Source organism: Pollicipes pollicipes, unplaced genomic scaffold (assembly GCF_011947565.3).
Source record: "Pollicipes pollicipes isolate AB1234 unplaced genomic scaffold, Ppol_2.1 Scaffold_3447;HRSCAF=4054_pilon_pilon_pilon, whole genome shotgun sequence".
Taxonomy (NCBI): domain Eukaryota; kingdom Metazoa; phylum Arthropoda; class Thecostraca; order Pollicipedomorpha; family Pollicipedidae; genus Pollicipes; species Pollicipes pollicipes.
Window position 1 is genome coordinate 31,972,246 of NW_023596297.1, and position 13,512 is coordinate 31,985,757.

At 56.2% G+C, this 13,512-nt stretch overlaps 1 protein-coding gene across 1 annotated transcript in view; it reads right to left on the reverse strand.

Annotated features, from left to right (window-relative positions):
- Window positions 1–11,992, reverse strand: part of LOC119092383 (G1/S-specific cyclin-D2) — a 28,908-nt gene extending 16,916 nt beyond the window's left edge. The window contains exons 1-2 of the mRNA XM_037215346.1: window positions 11,351–11,992; window positions 10,620–10,835 (exon numbers count right to left, since the gene is read on the reverse strand). Of these exons, the coding sequence (XP_037071241.1) occupies window positions 10,620–10,835; window positions 11,351–11,578 (444 nt within the window). The 5' untranslated portion in view covers window positions 11,579–11,992. The remainder of the gene's footprint in view (window positions 1–10,619; window positions 10,836–11,350) is intronic.
- Window positions 11,993–13,512: the final 1,520 nt, after the last annotated feature.

Below are 13,512 nucleotides of genomic sequence, written 5' to 3' on the forward strand. Positions count from 1 at the left end.
AAACAACCATTAGCTTCTAATCCAGTTACATGTGACGTTCACGACAGCGGCGACACGAAGATGGCTGTACAGGCACCGGAAGGGCTTCGAATGCCAGCCAGACAGTGAGAGGTCAGAGCGGACCAGGCGCTGAATGAGAATGAGCCGGTCTGGCCCTCGGCTCTCCGTGACGTCACCGGTTGTAATCACACAGATGGTCGCTGCAAAGAGAAGCCGGCAGGTGGTGACAACCAGCTCCGTCATCCACTAACGACTGGAGGTTAGGTGCCTCCGAGCCGAAGGACCAAACACGACACGGGCGGTGACGAGGCGAGCTTATGGAGGCCACCCACAATCTCTCGCGGCTGGGCTGGCGCCGGCAAGAGCTCGTGTGAGAGTTGGTAACCCATCGCTGAGATCATCACGACCTGCCCCGCTCCAAGGAGAGCGTGCGCTGCCGAGTGGAGGCAGGGGCACCGGCGCGGAACGGCGCGCGTAGCCGTCTTTGGCAACGCCAAAGAGACAAGGCCGGGCCCCGGCGTCCTGCCTGACGTTCAGACAGATGGTTTTAAAGACATAAGCTGACGCTGCCCTTCAGCAAGCAGCGGCGACCGAGCTGCGCGATCTGGCGCTGACGTAACGCCTGCTAACGCATCGCAACTCAGGCGCTCCCCGTCCGGCAAGGACAGCTAACTCTTCCAAGAAGTCTCCCCATCGACGACTCAGTGCAGAGGACGACAGCGCGGCGTGGCCGACCCCACAGCCGGGAAGTCCGTCGCGGTCGTCGCCCCGGGACACCAGCCCTCTGAAGGGGGCGTGGCGGCATGGCCGCCCCGGGAGATGCGCCTCCCATGAGGCGTCGGCGGCGCCGGCGCAGCGGCACGCGGCAGTCGTTCCAGCCTCATCTCGGCCGCCAGCGGGGGCCATCGAGACGCCGCTTTGATCTCGCATTGCAGCCGTCCGGTGACAGCCCGCGGCCGCCCAGCTGACCTCCCGGTCACCTTGGCGGCCCCGTATCGGCGTTACGACGGCGAGGCGTCGGCGAACACCGGTATAGATCAGGCTCAGGTGCGGAGACCACCCAGCCGCCGCCGCCGGCACGGGAGGGCCAAGACCTGGAATGTGCCTCCCGAGCCCGCCCGGCGTTCCGGGAGCTGCGGATGACGCCGGAGTTCGAACCGGGTGGCCGCGGAGGCTCAGAGGTCGCCAGACAGACCCGCAGCGGCCGGCTGGTGTCGCCGCTGGCTGTGGACGACGCCGTGGCTCGAGCCGGGTGGCCGTGGAGACTCGGAGGTCGTCCGACAGGCCCACGGCGGCTAGCTTGTGTTGCCGCGGCTCGAGCCGAATGGCCGTGGAGACTCGGAGGTCGCCCCGATAGAGCCGCGGCGACTGACTGGCGTTGCCGATGGCAGCGGACGGGGGTCTGTTGACAGGATGGTGTTGCCCGACATTGGCCCCTTGCTCCGACGGCCGCGGAGCGAGCGTGGCCGTCGCCGAACAAGGTCACCAGGTCACGGTTCGGCCGCCGCTCGGCCCGTTGCGAAACGAGCCAGACGGTGGCCGTGACGCCGCGTCCTGCGAGACGCCGGGGGCCGAAGTGCGCAAGGGCAGACCCAAGGGGACGGGGAAGCAACGGGCTGAGATTCCATAAAGAAGGCAAAAATGTGATTTCTCTCTTCCGGCTTCACTTTCGGATAGCTGGCGCTGTGTCCCGCATTTAAATATCCGATACCGGTTGTGCTCCTGCATGAGAAGACGGGCAGCGTCGTGGGGTGAACGCTCGTAAATTCGTGATCGTTCGGGTCGAATGCGTTGCCACAGATACCCATCGGATGTCTCCACCACTCGCTGCCCGGCGACAGATGGGCTGGGCGCGGCCGGCTTAAGTCAGCGCCATCCCTCATCTGGGAGCGCACGGCCTCCAGGAGCAAAAACGCAGCGGTGCAGACATGCAGGAATTCGGCAGGGCCGCGCAGAGGCTGCGGGGCATGTCGACCACCGGGGCCGTCCGCTGTTCTCCGATGCATCAGCTGAAGCGACACCAGGCGGCGAAGGACGGTGGCCGTCGGAAGGACATACCCAAACGTCACTCCCGTCCTCGACGGCCTCAGCGGCAGCGGTGTCACAATGGCATCGCTGGTCAGGTGGACACACCCAGGCGTCCCCTTGAAGTGACCCAGGTGCCGGGTCACAAAAGGCAGCGCTGGCTGTGTCGTTCGTCTCTCTTTCGTTTTATTCGGCCCGGCTCCAATAAACGGGTGCCCGCTATTAATCCCATCGGAGGATTGCCGGTCATGAGACGGTCCTGGGAGGGCGTGACGACGTTAATTATGTCCGGCGACGAGCCGGCGGTGACGGCTCGGAGTGGACGGCGTCACACGGTAACGTGACGTCACACGGCGCATACCAACGAGACGGAGGGCGAGTGGCTGCCCGACGGCGTGTGATCAGGGTGGATCGAACAGGAGCGCGAGGGATTATTGGAAACATGGCCAAGCCCCGGCCAAACTTCGCGCGTTTTGAATGCTTTTCTTCTTCTTCTTTAGTGACAGCACCACAAGTCGACTGGGGCTATTGAATTCACCAAGCAATTCTTTCAGCCATGCTTACAGGACGGACAACTATTATTCCGGTGCACCCACTAACCGATACCTCCTTCCCACACCGTGCATGCGAGACCAAACGCGACAAATTACGCAACAAAGCAGCGTATTGGCGTTTGCGATTTTTGGACCATAGCGTGGCAACGGTTAAAGAACATTGCGACACAATCCGTGGTCACACATAGTGGCAGCGCGTCACTCATTCTCTGCGGCCCATGCGAGGCCTGTCGAACAGTGACTGTTGAGTTCGCGAGGGGCGTCGGTACACGGGTACCCCGCTGCCGGCCCCCCCCCCCCTCCTCCCGCGATGACGCCAGAGGAGGGGGGGGGGGGGGCAGGAGCGGCGGCCGCGCAACGGGGCTCCTGGTGTAACCCCGCCCTCCGGCGCCGCCCACGCCATCGCCATCTATAACCGGCCAGGTCGGAGCACTGTCGGCATCATTATGCATTTTGATGAAGGCTGGCGAGGGCCGAATTCCTCCGCCCGAAAGGATAATCGACCAGAAGCTGAAGGCCGCGGCCTCAGCTGACCGGCGCGAAACTCTCTGGACGTGGGTACATCCCGGCTTTTGGAGTTACCAGCTTCTGTTAGGACCGGCAAGTCACTGAGGACACCGTTATGGACAGGCGGTGCGAAACGATAAATGCTAAACCGAGAGGCATTTGAAGTGTGCGAAGCTCTCTCCTCCCAGCCCCATCACTGATTCACGACGTTACTAGGCGGCCCTGCTCGCCATATGCTCAGCCGAAACTAACCCCGGCCACATCATTTACAACTCTTCAGCTTTTCTTTGGCAGCTAATCACAGGCAAGGTCGGGCGCCCGATACACCAGTCATTAACTCCAGTTTGTTTGTCAATATCTTTCCACTTTCCCATCGTCTGTGTGAAAGCGAGCCCGTAATCGCACGGCGAGTCACCGGCAGAGAGAAATGGAGCGCCGCCATAACCCCACTGGCTTCAAAAGCGCTGAATTTAACGATGCCGCGCCTGCCAGTGGCAGACGCCATTGCCGGACCGCGCGGCGCGGCGCGGTGTGTTGTGGCTGCGGTTGAGGAGCCATTGCGTACGTCCGCGCACCGGTAACGAGGCGTGGCGAATGCAAATGAGAGCGACATTTGTGGACAAGAGACGAAACGAGCCATCCGCTGCGATTCTACGGAGAATGGTCAAGGATACGCGTCTGGACAACTGCGGCTGGGCTCATCTTTTAAACTTTGTGTATGCCGTTGGCTATTTTAATGGATGGTCAATGGCTTCGGTTCTGAAAAGCCCCGAATAGCAAGGTCAAATGTCACGCCTACGGATGTCAGTGAAGGCGCGCATGCCTTTTTCAGCTCGCGCACATCTGCGCATGTGCGAAGACAATATGCGTTGTCTACCTCTGCGTGGTTTGAAAGGAATCGGCGACAAGCATTCGTGGCTTCGGAATATTTGGAGTTTTGGTAAGATTCCATGTGTCTGTGGGACAATTTTTCGCCCTACGTGTTAAATCAACGGGCACTAAATCAGAAGCAATCACGTAATCTGGTTGCACTACAGTAAATTAGCTTGCTAATCTGTTAAAACAAACCAACACAAAAACAATCCCATGTCTTTCATGAGTCGGAGCCCCCAGACCCGTCAAATCCCTCACACAGCCCGAATACTGATCGGCCGGTAGCAACGCTACTCTCAGATTTTCCTGCCTTTTCTGTAGCTCCCTCAGCACCACATCTCCAGACAAGGTCTGCACTATTGCCCCCCCCCCCCCCTCCCCCTCCCAGCTGGTCCATTTCCGCCGGCAAAGTTGAACGACAGTGTGCTGGTATGTGTCTGTGTACCGTTCAAACACTCTAGCCGCACATACAGCCACACACGCGGGTGGAGCGACCAGCTCGTTTGCTTGGCTCGAGCGGGAGGGAATGCCGCCGAGCCGGACAAAAAGCGGCGGCCGTGAACCTGACGGCCGTGATTCACGGGTGCGGTGCCGCACACTCCCGCGCACGAGCAGCACCTCGAGCCTCAGTCCTCCCGGTGCGGTGGCCCCGCTGCGGCCGGCCGTCGGCGGCGAGCCAGAGCTGCAGGTCGGCCCGGAGCGGGCGGAGGACGGGAGGGAGCGCAGAACCCTGCGGCCACGCGAGTCTCGCACTAACTCAACGGAAGTGAGCGTGACAGCGGCCCTGCAGTCCGTGGAAACAGAATCCACGGTAACGTCGTTGCGCAACGTCACACGGCGACGCTGTGCATGCTCCTGCACATTTACCTGCCTAACAGCCGCCGCCGCGTGTTCGCCCCTGGTTGTCGATGCACCCACGCGGACCGCAGTGTGGACATTGACGGAGCGCGCTGCGCGGGCCGGCCAGTGTCGGCCGACCAGACGCGCTCACACCCCACCCCCGGTGTATAAACAGCGCCGGACACGTCCTCGTGCAAGACGAGGTCAGGGCCACCTACTGCACCACAGCGGCACGCGGCTCGACTCGGCCGGCCGGCGGCTCCGAGCCTCCGGGCCGGCCGGGTCGACTGAGCTGAGCTGCCGCCTCTTCAACGGATGCCAAGCGACGCCACGGTGGAGCGCGACTGCTAGAGAACATCACTTTGGATGATGTCATACCGCGGGTACAATATCACAGCTCCTATGGAGAGGACTGGACCTCACACTCACACAAGTGATTCCTTCTGCGCCTCCACGTTAAAAAATTATCAATGGGTTACGTGTCCGTGAAATGAGCCGTTGGCAGGGCTGCAGCGAGCAGCTTGGGAGGCAGCTCTAGGCCGTGGCTTTATGAGATAGTTGCCGGTCGTAATTGCGTGAGACTTTTGTGATGAAGGCGCACGAACTGTCAGCTTATGAGGTAGCGGACTTTGAGGGGCTTGAGCCCCGCAACGTTTGGGGAAATTTAGCACCATGCTTACGTGGATGCATGAAAAGAAACGACCCAAAGTGCTCCTAAGATCACCTCTAAAGAACTTCCCCTTCTCTTTCGTGAGACAATTATAGGCCGTAGCACCGTGAACTATTGCGGTAGTGATTTCGTGAGTTGCGCACTGTAGCTTCGTGAGCTTACTCCAAGCTACAGTACCGGACCGATTCTTGTCGACGCCGCACTTGACATGCGCCCGCAGACTCCGGCACAAAGGCCAGTCAGCAGAGGCCTTTTTACCACCACTAATCGGAAGCAGGAAGCACGCGCCGTTCGAGTTGCGGAGCCACGTATTGCTGCGGGGCGATGACCGGCCGGCCCGGCTAACCGGGACTGATGGCTGGCGGCCAGTTTCGAGCGAACTTTTCCAGCCGCTTTGGGCCATGGCGATACGTGAGCCTTGTTCTGGCCTCGTGGCCAGCGGACGGCGCTGAGACTTTTACAGCTGCGAGCGCAGCTCCAGCGGTCTGCTTCCGGGCGCAGCTCATTCCGGGATGTAGTGGGCACGGCCAGTGACGACATGCACGTCGCATTACCGCAGCATGCACGACTGTGGCGTTGCATATGCGAAGCACCTTCAGCCCTTCAGAACACGTGCTTGCCTTCGGTGGCGAACACGTATTATATTTTTGCGATTCAAAGCAAGCGTACGGGCTTTCAGCATGAAAGCCGAGCTACAGCTTGGAATGTGTCCAAGGTAACGGTGCATGTTTAAAAAGTGCCGCAGCGCTTGCTGGAAATGGCTCTATGTTAGGAGCAATGTCCAAATTTGAAGTTAGTAGTAACGAGCACTGCCATTCGTATCATGCAACCCTCTCTCATGAGTTTTTGTAACGTGCTTGAGCCTCTTCGTCACGTGAATCTGACGTAAAAGATATTAATAGTGATAAAAATGGAAGATAAAAGTGGAACAGACTTCATTAACAAAGTCCTTGCTTGCTGTGAAATTACAGTAAATAGATAAAGTCCTATGCTGACAACTCACAAATTAGAGGCATAAATGAACGCCAAATAGCCGAGATGCTGCTATGAACTGTTTCTAGCGCATCCCATTGCAGAAAAATGCAGTTCTCGCCGCTGCCAAAATCATAAATAACATTCGTATAACATAAGTTGCAAACACCGCCTCGATAACTTTTCACCCTCTCTTCTTAACAGCAGCGCAATATAATCTTGGCTTGTCTTCTGCACAGATCAGTATTCAATAAAGGGTGGGCTACAAGGGCAGCACCACTGGTGCTGGTCAAGTGTGGGGATGGGGGATGAACGTGTCTCCTTGTAGTCTTCACACTGCCACAGCACTAGGCACATGGAAAAGTATACCTCAAAGGCCATCCGTTGCCTACAGTCATCAGTTGGTTACTACGCCGTTGGCTTATGTGGCTGACCCTGTGCCGCCCTTTTGTCACGACCTGAGAGTCATGGGGTTGAGTTCCGTCGGCAGGGCGCACATTTCTTCCAGTGAGATGTTCATAAAACGAAAGCTTATGACCGGCCAAGATCTTGCGGCGCTGGTTACACATGCGAAGCAGCAAATACCCCAACACTGGATAGCACGTGTTCTGATCATGGCATACAGAAGGTTAAAAATCAAGCTTGCACGACCACAGTCACTGTATGTCGAAACTTAACAAAGGTGAAATGATTCAGGACGAGAAGAGCAATGTCTGTCTCATGCTAGCAGGATAAGAAATTTGATCGGAAGGGCTTGGGACCGAAATGCCTATGCAGCCATTGTTCAAGCTCACGGCTTTGTTAGTACGCCCGAGGTACGCTCGACAAATGGCGACTCACAAAAACGAAGGTGGGAAGCAACTGTCAAGCAAGCACATCACGCCAGAACGAGACAAGTCTTGACTAAGACTACTGCACATGGCACGCGCCCGGTCTCACAGATCACGATAAAAACGGCCAACCGGGACGCACAGGTGATCTTGTTTGAAACGCGATCTCAGCTTCTTCCGGCGGCACACAGATACATCAGCTGAGCGCGCCTCCAGCGCTGACAGAACGAACGGAGCGCAGAAAGCTGCGACGAGAGCCCTACCGCGAAGTCCGTTTTTGCGCGAGCCTGAACATGAGCACGCAGGTGCATGCAATTCGGCGAGTTCAGACTGCAGTGACTCCACTTTTACACCCGACCTAAGCGGTGGGTCCTTCCCCTCTGGCGCCATGGGTGGTGCGTAGGGAGTCAGGACCCGACGGACTTCATTCATTCGGCCCAGCCAGATGTTTATTTATCGTCAGCAGGGGGACAACGTCTGGACACCGTCACCGGAAATGGTGCTCAGCCTCCTCCCCTCTCCTCCGCGCGGAAGGCTCGCTCGCCGCAAGGCGGCCGAAACGTTCATCCAAGCCCCCAGGTGCTCTGAGTCAGGGGCACGTGCAATGTGCACTGCATCACACTTCATACATATTGTCAGCGCCCATGAAACTGCAAATATGATTACCTGCCATTGGCATCGCAAATGAACCCATTTGAATGCATGAAGTCATTCATCTTCAATCCTCATCGGGAGTCCAACAAAAAACTGACCGCTAACAATGCTCTCATTCCGGGCCATGGCGATCAAAGCGCCGCCAGGTCAGGTATCGCCTAATGCGCGCGCGCCAGGTCACGTCTCGGCGGCCGGGGGCAGCGGCCTTGGCGACGGCGGCGGCGGTGTTTGTTTGTTCTGCGTCGGCGCGGCGCCGGTGGCGTCTGGCCGACGGGATCAGACGGTCCGCCGGCGGCACCGCTAGCCCAGGTCAAACAGGCGCCGACGGAACGCGATTGGTCGGCGCCGCGCCGTGTCAGCAGTCGCCCGCGGCGGTCGTCAGCAGAGCGCGTGCCACCGACGGGGTCGGACTGGCAGCCCAGGGTCGTGCGTGTTTGCCCCTGCCGCATGCTCGTTACCATGGCAGCCGATCACGCTGCAGCTGGTTGAGGTCACGGGAGAGGGGGGGGGGGGGGAGGGGGCGAGGGCAAGATACAGTAACAGCACTTTTGCGCCTATTGGCAGCGACGACTGTCCATTTCCAATCAGTGATGGATGGCATACGCCTATTGTCGGGTAACCTCCGATTACTAGGAAGGTAAAAGGCGCTTGTTGAATCTCAGTCTCTCTGGAGCTTTTTATGTTCTGATGTAATCGCAGGGGATAACGTCAGAAAGTGTGAGCAGAAGCGGTGTCTTTTCTCGGAGGAAGCCGACTGACCTTGACGCATTCCAGTTCAACCGTAATAACCCAAACCAGAAAGCAACATAAACTACTAAATTTCGATGGTTTCTTTGAAGCAACTCCCAGCTTTCATTACACCCTTCATCCCGGCACTAAACGTCCTCCATGATGCGTATTCTTTCCCTCAGCCCTGTGAGCGGCGCTGAAAAGGGCTCTTTACGGTCGCCGGCTGAAGGAGGCCATCATTGTTCCGGGGCCGGTCCCGTGTGGGCTCCTAAGAGGTGACGCCCCGCGGTCCGGGGACAGCCGCGGGTCCCGTGTGGCCGGCGCAGACCCAGGGTGGTCGCCCTCCCAGCGAGTGCGCAGTCGGTGGTGACGAACATCGGCGGCTCGTATGGCTCAGTCAGCTGGAATTTGGACCAGCTGGCCGCAGGGCGTTGCGGGTTGACCTTGGTGAACGCGTCACATAACTCTGAGAACCAGACTATAAAATGAACTAGATCACGGAGCTTTATCAGCTGAGATGAGTTGAGCTAAGCCCCAGGAGCGTTTTGAGCCAGACGTGACCGATGAGTTCACGGTGGGCAGTTGGGCAGCTGTGGACAGACGAAAAAGACCTGCGCCCCTACCACGCACACACAGAAACACACGTCCAGCATTAGGCTAATTCATTACACACCAAACTTGATGCGGACGTTGTTTCCAGCAAGGATCCAGCCATTTCCAGCGAGGGTCCAGCAAATGCAAATCGCAACGTTGCCGCCCATAGTAGGAGGGGTTTCCGGAAAAATTAAAGTCATGCCTCACGCTGGTAGCATGGCGTGTAAAGATACACTTCAGCGGGGGTTGATTTGCGTGCCGACACGCTCCCAATTTTGGACGGTCCATTGCGTGCAGTCATGCGGGCGTCTGCTGAAGCGGTCGCTTTCAGCGCGGATAGGGATGGCACCTGTGATAGTTGCTGTTACAATAAACCAGTAGCACTTGCCTAAAAAGGTTCGTTTCAAGAAATTAACAAAGTGCTGCAACAGCCGATGCAGGTAGATGATCGGCTCCTCTGAATATGACCATCAAAACTCTAAAGACGGCAGTTTAATACTAAAGTGAAGGGGTTCCAGTTTGGCGCAAAACTGTAATACGATTGCAGTTCTGCAATATCGTACACGCCTCAATAAACGCACCCGCATGACATGATCCAAAACAAATATCAGAACGAAGTGAGAAAAAACGGGCTGCACGCATCTAGCAAAGATAAAAGATCTCTCCTGAAAGTGCGCACCACTGCACACCGCTGTACACAGTCATGACTGTTGCAACGCGCCGTCTGAGGGGCGGCGCGTTCTTGTTGCTTCACCGAAACCCCGACGCCGAGCCAGGCTCACTGCAATGTCAACTGGGAACCGAATGTGTGCTGCGCTGCGCACCGACGGCTGCGTTGCCGGCGATGCCCAAACAAGAGTTCCATTTGACACTGACCCTAGGCAGGCCTGCCAATCATGTTTAGAAGCGTATGGGGCCTGGTGACTGGAGCCATGCAGTCACCGATTGCAGTTAGAGGACAATAATTGCACGACTATTTGTCCCGCACTGTTTGTTTCTGTCACGCTGATGGATGCCCTGTGCCTTGAACAGGCTTAAAAGAAACCATTCGGATGGTTTATGATGCTCTTGGCGAGATGTTCGAGATAAACGTAGGACATGTAGGGCGATTTTAAATCTTCCCGAGACATGTGACCCCAAAGTGTCTTTAAGTCATATTACACCATTTTCTTGTTGCGGAACAGAACAAAACTACTAAACTTAAATGATGCTTGGAGAAACCTTTTGGATGCAACAACTAACATTTTTAGCGGCACCTCCAGGGACTATTTCCAGTGACTATTTCTGGCTTTATCGCTCTAATGATCACACACACAAAGACACATGTAACAGCAGAGGATGTGCAGATACCATGGTGGCGAAGGTACTCACGATGACGTCCATGGCGGTGATGCTGTTGTCGGCGCACTGTGTCAGCAGCTCCGCCGTCAATGGTCGGGTCTCCCTCAGCTTAGAGCTCACAAACAGACAGACTGCCCCCAGAAGTTGCAAGTGGCCCTTTTTTACGTTCGTCACACTGAGGAATCTGTCCAACAGGTTCATGGCTAGAGGGAAGACGTCATCTTGGCAGCGTTGTTCCTCGCATACCTGAAAAGGCGGGTTCTGTACTCAAGAGAAAGGTAAGCACTTTGACCTTCTGCTGGTGTTTGTAGGGCCTGATTTGCAGCCAAGGGAAGCGGTACTGCACACTATTTCAACAAATCCACGCCATGGGTGTAAGGCTGCAGTGATTGGGTGGCAAAATGTGATACCTGTCATATCAGTGATACCAGGTGACACAGCAGTGAAATCGTGCAACCAGCCAAAACACTGTAAATTAAACAAGGAAGTTGCAAAAACTCATCGCGGAATAAGTCTGCCTTGAAATGGGGGGGGGGGAAGCTACACCTCATAAACATATCGCATTGATTACATTCATGCATTGTCAAACGACTCTGTTCTGCTTACAAGACTTTGGCACATGACGACGCTATTTGAGAGACTTTCGACTTATCACTAGTGTGCTATCTCTTCTGTCGAGATAGTTCAGTTTGTTACCACATTCAGCGCGCCCGTTCGACACCGATAAGGAATCAAGATCTTTGCCTGCCACAACCACTCACCTCCACCATCCAGTACGCCAGGATCCTCCGCATTGGCAGCTTCACCTCGTTCTGCACGCACTTGAAGTAGGAACAGGACGGCAGGTAGCGACTCTCCGAGTCGAGCAAGTTGGCCAGAACTCGCCTGTCGTTGAGCAGGGCCGGGTCACGAATGGCCTTGCAGACCGGCTCTGGCCGCAACACGCCTGCCTCGCAGCAGAACAGACTGCTGGCGAGGTCACACTCCATGACTGTCCAGCGGCGGCGGCGCCGACAGGTGCAGTCGGCCCGACGCCTGCTCCTGTTGGCGCTCCCCCGTCCGCGCCGCTCTCGCTCTGTCAGCGGGGGCCGTTAGAAGTCGGTCCGCCTCTGCCTGGCGGAAGACCACCAGCTGCTGGCCGTCCTGAGTCCTTTCCGATGTTCCTTCTCCGTTCAGCAGCGGTCCGCTCCGAGCTCCTTTCCGTCTTACGGGATTTTGTTGCGAAGTTCCTCACTCCTCCCACAGGAATCTTCTCCGGCGTTTTTCCTCCGTCCCACAGCAGTTCCTCCGGCCTTTCTACTCCGTACCACGGAAGTCCCCTCCGGTGCTGCTCCTCCGCGCCACAGGGGATTCTCCTCGACGCTTGTCCTCCGTCTGGCAGGAGTCTGCGCGACGCTCGTCGCCTCGACGCCGGCCGTGGACTGGACGGGTGGCCGTGGAAGAAAGCGCCCGGCCGGGCCGGGGCCGGGGCCGGGGCCGTGGCGAGCCCGGGCGGCCGGCCCCCCAGTCGGCCAGCAGCGGCGCAGGGACAAGCACGGCCGACGCTGGCGCCCGGACCGACAAGGGCAGGCGGGCGGCAACGCAGGGGAGCACGAGCAATGTTGTTCATGGGGTGTCCGGCCCGACAACGGAGGCAGGCGTCTCTGATTCAAACAAAATTGGGACCATCTTCCAAGGACGAGAGAATCAGGACGGCCATGTCACTGGGGCTTCACGACGTACTCGGCTGCTGAGGTCATATGACGTCGCCTGTCTCTCACGCTAGCAGGAAGGGCGGACACGGCGGGGAATCGAACACTGGACCTCTGGTTTCCGAGAGACGCAGCTTTGCCACTACACTTTCGATGCCCCGGATAAGGGCCGGCAACCACCAGCGCTCTACGTGTTTGAGTTTACAAGACGAAATGTGTCGAGCTCACACCACAGGAACACCATTCTCTTACAAGTTTTTCACTCAACTTCAGCTGCAAGCTTTATGGTCATCCCGCTGTATTCTCAGTTGGTATGGTGTTAGAGCTTGAATCTATCTTTTGGGCGACACCTCAACTCGACTCAACACGCTTCATACAAGTTCGCCGGGAACCAAACAGAAAGGCGCGTATTTGGGGTTTGGATGCATGCATCATATTGGGCGTTTATTGTTAAGTGCATTTTCGATGAATATCATGTATACAGATGAGGCAGTGTCAATGGCCTTATTCATCGCAGAATAAATAGGAGAATGAAAAGACAGGTGTATCGCCTATCTCTTCATGTTGATTCTAGGGGGAATAAGGCTTTCCACACTGTCTCATATATTGGGCGTTCAGATGAATCAGAAGCAATAGCAAGGCACCGTAGTTAGGAGATCCAGAGGTAAATACGCGAAGTACGAATAAGAAGAATACAAGACTTCACTACGAGGATAACAATACCCCTTTGGAGAGCTTACCCGAGCACTATGATAGCCTCTAGAAACGACACTGTTCGTCGTCACTTACCCGTGGGTGATGCGCGAAACGCTTTCGTGCTGCATTCAATATTACGCAATACGTGAATGCTTTCGAACATCTTAACAGTTTTGCACATTTTTTAATGATCAATGTCAGTTATTTAACTTCTTGAAGCTTATATTTGCGCACAAAACGTCTTTAATAATTCCAAAATGTTTGGAATAGCTCACGCAGCAGGCAATCATGAAAGCAGCTAAAACTTCATCTAGTGGAGAAAAGTGTCAGCTGTCTCCTATTTAATCGTACATTTACTTGACGTTCGGTTGCTTTCGTTGCCATATAAGAGTGTGTGTTCAACAGCGCTGTATTTCTCAAACGTTCTGAAAAACGAAATCAATATAATCGTCGACATTGCGAGAAAAGCAGAGCAGGCATAGGGCTTTTCACATTCCTATGCTTCTTACTGCTCAAGTTTACTAATCGGCGCTCAT